The sequence below is a fragment of the Seriola lalandi genome, unplaced genomic scaffold, assembly GCF_002814215.2.
Source record: "Seriola lalandi dorsalis isolate HSWRI2012SDOR001 ecotype SW California unplaced genomic scaffold, Sedor1 jcf7180002053598, whole genome shotgun sequence".
NCBI classification, from domain to species: Eukaryota; Metazoa; Chordata; class Actinopteri; order Carangiformes; family Carangidae; genus Seriola; species Seriola lalandi.
In genome coordinates this window covers 32,185-40,263 of record NW_019524151.1, presented here as the reverse complement: position 1 = coordinate 40,263, position 8,079 = coordinate 32,185, and the positions used below count along the sequence as shown (strand labels likewise).

At 40.1% G+C, this 8,079-nt stretch overlaps 2 protein-coding genes across 2 annotated transcripts in view; both read left to right on the top strand.

Moving 5' to 3' along the window:
* LOC111651360 (sulfotransferase 2B1-like) overlaps positions 1–2,316 on the top strand; it is a 3,952-nt gene extending 1,636 nt beyond the window's left edge. Inside the window, exons 2-6 of the mRNA XM_023401347.2 lie at positions 372–583; positions 1,458–1,584; positions 1,702–1,796; positions 1,915–2,095; positions 2,188–2,316. Of these exons, the coding sequence (XP_023257115.1) occupies positions 372–583; positions 1,458–1,584; positions 1,702–1,796; positions 1,915–2,095; positions 2,188–2,297 (725 nt within the window). The 3' untranslated portion in view covers positions 2,298–2,316. The remainder of the gene's footprint in view (positions 1–371; positions 584–1,457; positions 1,585–1,701; positions 1,797–1,914; positions 2,096–2,187) is intronic.
* Positions 2,317–4,340: 2,024 nt separating this feature from the next.
* LOC111651359 (uncharacterized) overlaps positions 4,341–8,079 on the top strand; it is a 33,637-nt gene continuing 29,898 nt past the window's right edge. Inside the window, exon 1 of the mRNA XM_087172691.1 lies at positions 4,341–5,277. The gene's annotated coding sequence lies outside the window, so the exon portion shown is untranslated. The remainder of the gene's footprint in view (positions 5,278–8,079) is intronic.

Here is an 8,079-nt window from a genome sequence, read left to right as displayed (position 1 = left end):
TTGTTTTAGGAAAAGACATTTGCAACGTTTCTGCTGCCCCCCCCCCCCTCCACAGCAGCTCATTGTTCAGGAAGGAAACAGGTTGAGGCCTGGGTGATGATGTGTTCAGGGACATAAACACACAGAATGATGCAAGGGATTCTCACAGAGTTTACAGCAGAATCTTTTCAACAGGACAACATGGACTGGACTGTATATACTGGGTTTAACTGATTTAGACTGAGGCCGACCCTCTGGTGGTGGTTGCTTTGTGCTCTGTACCGTCCATGTGTAGCGTCATTCCAAAATAAGAGCTAAATGTAAAGATAAATAGGTAAATGTGCTTTAGCCAATAGTGTAACGACATATTTCCTCTTGTCTCCTCTGCTCAGGTACGACCTGGATGCAGGAGATCGTCCCTCTCATCGTGAGCGGAGGAGATCCGGCTTCTGTTGAGAGTCTTCATAACTGGGACCGTGTTCCCTGGTTGGAGGAGAGTCGGGCCTGCATCCTGAATCTGGAGAACAGGCCGTCTCCTCGCATGTTAACTACTCACTTCCACTACAACATGATGCCTCCAGGCTTCTTCCAAGTCAAGCCAAAGGTAGATCTGTGTGACTGCCGCACCTGTCAGAGCAGGACGAGGTCTGTTTGTATGAGTGAGCCACTTCTAACTTTGTTCTAATTAATACTTACATCTGTATCTGCATTTCACATTATGACATATCAACATGGCTGCCATGAAGAAGGCTGATACCTTTTCCTTTATAACCTTTCTGCTTGCATCGACCTGACTGGGCTTGTCAGGTGTTGTTACCTGACCTTAAAAGGCTCTGCACGCCCACACAGGGCTTTTCAGTTGCTGATGACACTTCCTGTCAGGTGGAGGTTTGATGCAGCACAGATCACGTCCACACAGTCCTGAGGTCTAAACAGGGAACCTCTGTGAAAACCTCTGTCAGTGTGTTTTGCACATATTATATATTATGTGTATATATTACAGATGCTCCAAACAAAACATTGTTTTACACTAAATAGCATTTGTAGTCAACGGCACAGAGAAACTCATCGGTGCAGTTTCTCTAATATGCGGTTCTAGAAACTTGGTTGTGTATCGTCAGAACTTTAATGATTCTGATTCCGGTTCTTATCGAGTCTCTGTTTCCATTCCAATATTATAAAAACAACAAAACAAATATGTGGTTAAATGTTTAGATAATAAAATATCTTTATTCTTTTAAGCATTAACTGAACATTCACACAATAAGAAATATTTATACAATAAAAACGTTAAATAATAGATCAGTGTAGATCCGTTAATTCACGAACTGCTGGTTGTTTTATTTATTGTTCTGGTGACACACGTCGCACTGTCCTCACCATGAAACTAACAAACACCTGGTCCAGAGGAAACGTCGACAGGACACAGCGTTCAAGGTTTCATCAATGAATTAATGGATGTCGTATGATCACTGCAGGTCATCTACGTCATGAGGAACCCCAGAGATGTGTTTACATCTTCCTTTCATTATCATGGGATGTCCTCCTTCCTGGTGGACCCAGGCCCACAGAGCGACTTCCTCCACAAGTTCCTGGACGGAAAAGGTCGGACTCAGTGTTCAGTATTAACTCATGATACACGGTGACAGGAGCCGTCAGCTGATTATACAGAGTTATAATTTACTCATGATAATGATACTTGTGGTTTTCTGTCCCCTCCAGTCATGTTTGGCTCGTGGTTCGATCATGTGAAGGGTTGGCTGAACGCTGAGGATAAAGACAGAATCATGTACATCTGCTATGAAGAGATGATCGTGGTGAGATTCAGCGACACTCCTCAAACCTTCCTCCTCAAATCTCGGAGACCTTTTCTGAGCAGCTCTGACCTCACACAGTCGCACTGTCCCATCACTGCTGTGCTTCTCTCTGGTTCAGGACCTGAAGGACTCTGTGTCCAGACTCGCTCAGTTCCTGGAGAAACCTCTGGACTCTGAGGTGATAGAGAAGATAGCAGAGCGCTGTTTGTTCAAGAACATGAAGCAGAACAACATGTCAAACTACTCTGCTGTTCCTCCCGGATTCATGGACCAGACCAAGTCTGACTTCCTCAGGAAAGGTGTGTTTCACTGAATAATACTTTACCTACATTATGAAATATTCATTCATTGTTTATTCACATGTGATCTGCTTCCTCTTGTTGTGTTTCAGGAATCGCTGGAGATTGGAAAAACCAGCTGACAGCGTCAGAGGCGGAGCACTTTGATACAGTCTACAAAGACAAAATGAAGGATGTCAAGTTTAAATTTGTCTGGGATTAAAATAAACTTAATGAACGTATGTAATGAAAGTCATTCACCATGATGGAAAGGAAAGGAGAAATGCCGTCCCACAATTCCTTGCTGCAACAACATTTAAAACTGTTTTTACTTGTATATTCCTTTCATGTTATCTTATCTCAACATTTCAATCCCAAAAAAATCCAAAAGGTTTTTGTGATTAGTAAAGTATTCATTGTCCATGTGTTATAAATAAAGTTGATTTAAAAAAATCATAGTGTGAGTGCGAAGTCAGATTTTTTCCCTGTCCTTATGAATTCTCCTTCACATCAGGTCAAAACCTCCTGCTCTCTGTCTCTTCTTCAGGGAAACTGTAGAGGCAGCGACAGCTCTTGTCTTCCTGCTCTCTCCTCTGCAGACCTGCTGCAGCAAACCTCTGCACTGAGTCAACAAGTTTCATTTAGCACCAGCTACAAAACAAAGTCTGCCATCTCAGTTTCTTTTCAAACAACAGGAGCCATGTGTAGGAGCAGTATATATAATTATATATTCAAACTCTGCAGAACTTTTACTAACTATTGATCTGGTTATTTTAGTTGTGGTTAGTTGTGGAGTTTCAGATTCCAAATTGATGAATCAGTGAATTAACAATCAATTCCCTGATCAAGGTGGTTCTTAAAAACTAATTTAAGTTATTAGTTAATGTCAATATTTTAATATCATATTATTATTATTATTATTATTATTATTGTTAATTTCTGATAGCAAATAAGTGATCATTTGCTGCACCTACAAAATGTTCAACAATTTGTACCACTCACATAATGACCACTGTTTTGTGTTGATTATTAGTTATTAATTGACGATAGCTCCACATGTTCCCGCCCCCAAACTGTGATTGGACAGTTGTTTTTTCTTCATTTTAATGTTGTCATTGTCTCCATCTCAAAAAAGAAAAAAAAACTTTCCTGCTCTTCTTCATGAAACTGATAACAGTACTTTATATTTAGCATTAGCAGGTCAATGCTGCCCTCTGCTGAAGAACACGGAAATATAATGTTTTAATTTAATGTGTCATGGAAAAAATATGTCACAATGAAAATCAATTAATTCACTTGTTTTCATTTGATGACAAAGTAGATGTACACACAGGAAACAATGTGTATTATATTTAACGTTATCTCTTCATTACATGTGTTTTAATTTAGCCATTTTAAACCTTCCATTATATTTGCAGGTGATGTCGTGTTTTACAATAAATAATAATTCTCTTCCATTGTTATTGGAGGTGATCTATATCATATTTTACATTCTAGCCAAACGCCAACAAGGAAATTAAATTAACTGGGAATGAACACTTGTTTGTATGTTCACATTTTATCCAGAAAATCACTGTATTATCACATCCTTGATTACAAATTAACATATTCATGAATATTACTGAATAAATAAAGTGTCAGGACTGTTTCCAAGCTGCAGTTTAACCCATCATCCTCCCCAGATAGCAAAATGAAACTAGCCCGTATACTTCCACATGTTGGCAGGTGTACCAGGTGTATACTGGGCCAGTAGAAAACAAGCACGTGGGCTGGATCTATTTTGCTGTCTGGGGCAGTTTATTTACGAAGCACAAAGCACTTTTTTCACCCTTTTTCTCATATTTAAAGTGACAATAAGTCAATATTATGTTCAGTAATCCGGATTCTGTCTACTGTATAGTAGTAGTTCAAGAATTTAACTGTTACTTTGTTATACTGATGTCTGCATTGAACTACCTGTGAGAAAACCCGACTGACACCAATCCTCAGTAAGAATGTTTCTGCAACCTGGAAACTTGATGGTTGTTTATTGATGTGCAACTGATCTACTATTTCAGAGTGATAATAAAATGTTAATGAGTGCCATGGACTAACTGAAATAACAACAAGATGACACTCTAATTCTTAAGAAGAATTAACTAACATAAAGTTTGTTTGAACAAACCTTTGTGGCTGAAATAATTACATTTTTGTAGATGTACATTTTTTGCAGTAGAGATTTTGTATTTACTATCTTTGTCGTGTGACGTGAACGCAGCATATGATAGCTAGGTAGCCGGCTAGCAGTGGTAAACAAAAACACCGTTAGGTTTCTGAGTTTCGCTTCTTTAGTATCATGTTATTTTTAATCGCAACAGTGTTAAGACTCCTTAATGTAAATACTGTGCCAGTGGCCATTTTAAAGCCCGTCATTAACTAACTTACGTGATTAACACGAAGTTAAACCGTGCTAACGTTAGCTAGCAAGAATAGCATCTCCGCTAGCTTAAAGTGAGCGGCCGGTGCCGTGTTGTAACTCCCTCAGTACAAACTGAGCATGTTGAGTGAAGACAGAGACACACACCCGACAACTGCCACTGCCGGGGAATGTCCGACACAATAGCAGGTAGCTGGAGAGTCAGTCGGACACGTTTAACCAGCTTTTCAGTTCGTGTTTGCCACTGAGTTTTCCGGTGTTGTTAGCACGTAACTCCGCTGCTGCTGCTGCTCAGAAGTGACATTACGTTACTGTCTGTTGTTGTACACCTGTGTTGTTACAGAAGTTAAACTGTTGTAAGTTTGTTCCATTATTTTATATTCAATCAGGTTAATATATTGATATATTATCTGTCGTTTTAGTCAATAACGGAAGAGAAATGTATATGTATGAGACATATATTCAATATCTATATCATAATCGGATATGAATGCCGCCCTTACTGTACACCTGTATATGACCTGCACTGGGTCAGCTGGTCAACACGTCATGTGCCATGAGTCACTCTGCTCAACAGGTTAGAGAATACTGTGGTCCGGTGGAATTATTTACCTGCTCAGTTTCACTCTGTTCAGGTAAATTAGAAACAGTATGTGGCCTGTCACTCACCTGTGTCTTCATCATCATCATCATCATCCGCACTGTTTTCCCCGTCCTGAAAGCTACAGCCCCGCCAGGGAGGAGAGAAGATAAGATGCACTGACCACATGGTTGCACTCTGACCAAGGTATGTTGTTGTGGCTTGTAGAGACTGCTGGTCAGAGTTACATATGGATAAAGAAAGTGTGATGCTTTTCATTCAATTCAAATTTGCATTTAAAGGTCAAATAGGGTATAAAGTGAGATCACCTTGTGTGTTTAAAAAAAAAAAATCATTATAGTATTTATTTATGTATTTCAATATACACAAACAGACAGTATAATTATCTTTGGTTATGAGAAGGCCCATGGTACACATACGTATTTAAAACCAAAATAAACAAGCCAAGACAAAACCTCTTAAAGTTTTCAACTTCATACTTTAGCTAAGGTGTTCATATGATACTATCTCTAACATAGACTCCATCCATGTTTTAAGATCTGGAGAGGAAGGACGATCACTTGGACAGTCGTGATGACACTTACCCTTGGTCCCCTAATAAGCACAGTGAAACCTTTGTATTATCTTATACTGAACACATTTTCTATTAGCCTCCTTAATCTATTTCCCAGTGTTCAATAATATTATTAACCATTCCTCATCGCCAAGATCACAGCCCAGGTCTTTCTGTCCATGTGTAGTGTGATTATAGATCAGCTCTAGCTTCTATATTAATACTGTGAAAGTATCAAAGCCTCAGTCCACAGAGAAATGCACACAGCCTGTATTCAGAAACTGAGCCTTAAAACCAGCCGTCAGGACTTCTGGAACTTTGTGATGTCACAACAAAGCAGTCACCAAGCCCCGCCCACCTGGACCCACCATCCAAACCTTGCAGGATTTGGTTTCTCTCAGTGTTTTACCTGAAGTTTGCTATATCTTTATTGGATCACTCAGAAAACAGTCAGCCAATCAGAAGAGACGCTCAGAGCCTCCTCTGAGCCTGAGAAGAAGAAAATATGGATCTTTAAGATTTCATTTATTACACAGCAGCAATGCAAAGCAATCACTAGTGTCATACTTCTGTTAATAGTCACTGTCTTCCCGTGTCATTGCCACCCTCTCACAGGATTGTGCAGCAGCATCATGGGTGGTGCTCTGCTCCTTTTCTTGGTTGTGTAATCACCATCAGCTAGAATTTGAGTAAGGAAGAAATGAAGCAAGAGCCGGACAGAAGAGGTGTAACATGTCCTCACATCCACAGTTTTTACACAGAGCCTCTGTTTCATTTCCTTAAGTACAGGTTTGTTTTTACCGCTCAAATGTTATTTATATCACATCACATGGTTTTTACACATCAGCTGGTGAATCAGCTGGGCAAGGACAGGAATGTGAAACTCAAAGCCAGTTTTTCTTTCCTCCTCCCTCCTGTTACATCACCCCTCCTGCTCTTGATTTGTCATTGATGTCTCCTTACAGTGCACTTGTACTTAGTTTCCTCACTACATCATCTTGTAAATACAGTATCATTAACACAATGCTGAGGTTAGAACCATAACTTAGCAACAAGTGTCCATTTGACATATCTAAGTGTTGTGGTTTTTCATCTGGACCTGGTCCAATGTGGTTTAGATGCAGAAAAATGCAATGAAATGTACCTCTTTTGCATTTTCGCAAATAGAATAAACCTTTCACAAATCAAACAGAATGTTTTAGAAAGTCTTTAGTCTCTCTGGGATAATCCAGTTCAGATTTGACATGTAAAAGTGTTGTGGTTTTTCATCTGGACCTGGTCCAATGTGTGAAATGTGCCTCTAACTTTTCCCTTAACTGCCGAATCGGAAACTAAATTCAGCATCGTATCATTAACCCCGTGACTTGGCAGATTTCCCGTGAGCATAAGTGAAGTAGCGGTACTGAGCTGGAGGTGATGACAGACAGGCCCTGATGTTGCTCCACTGCTCCCATCTGTTTCTACCTGCTTCATGGTTGCCTCTTGTCATGCCTGTGTGTTGTGACCATTTCCAGGAATATGAGAGTGTGGCTGCGGGTCAGTCAGCGACAGGTCTGAATCAGCCTGCCTGTTACTTTCACTTTCCATTCTCTGTAATTTAGCCTAGAATGAAACACAGTGGGGGAGGGGGGAGGAGGAGGCAGGGGAGGTTATAAACAGGAAGATTGTTGCTGGGTGATACACAGCAGTTCAACTGGTGACGGAGATGAACCACACAACTTCTTGTTTGAAAGAATAGGTAAGACAGACCTGAGTTCTGTTTTCTATTTATTGCTCATGCAGATTTAAACTGTTGACTGTGTACACTGGCTAATTAGCACAAGTGCTGATTATTTCTGTAATGTGGTTTGACAAAGTAAAAATAACCCAGATGAGTTTCATTTTTGAGAAGAGGTGGTTGCATCAGATGATCATTGACCATGGGTGTAAACCTGTGTGCAAACGTTTGGAAGCAAAGCCTCTCTTTGAATGTCAGTGCACTGGTGCTTTTTATTTCCTAACTTAGAACAACACTGTAGACAGTAACTGTGTAAAAGTTCAGAGCCCTTAAAGAGCAGATCAGCAGCAGCTGCTGGTTCTGTGCTTGATTGAGGGATTTGCATCCACTTCTGCAGTTTGAGTTCTCAGATATTTTTAGTCTGTTTTTCACCTGCAGAGTGTTTAAGATCCTCCCACAGATTTTCTATGATGTTCAGGTCAGAGGTCAGCTTGTGTTTCTTTAAGTGGATTTGGATTATAATGAATGTACTTGATGTATTGTGGCTTGTTCCACCGGGACTGTAACACAAATTATCACGTAATTGTTTTAAGCTGCTGGCATGAAATTCTCTTTGGCGTTTGGCTTCTCTCCCATCCAGAAAACACTCACACTGTGTGTGTGTGTGTGTGTGTGTGTGTGTGTGTGTGTGTGTGTGTGTGTGTGTGTGTGTGTGTGT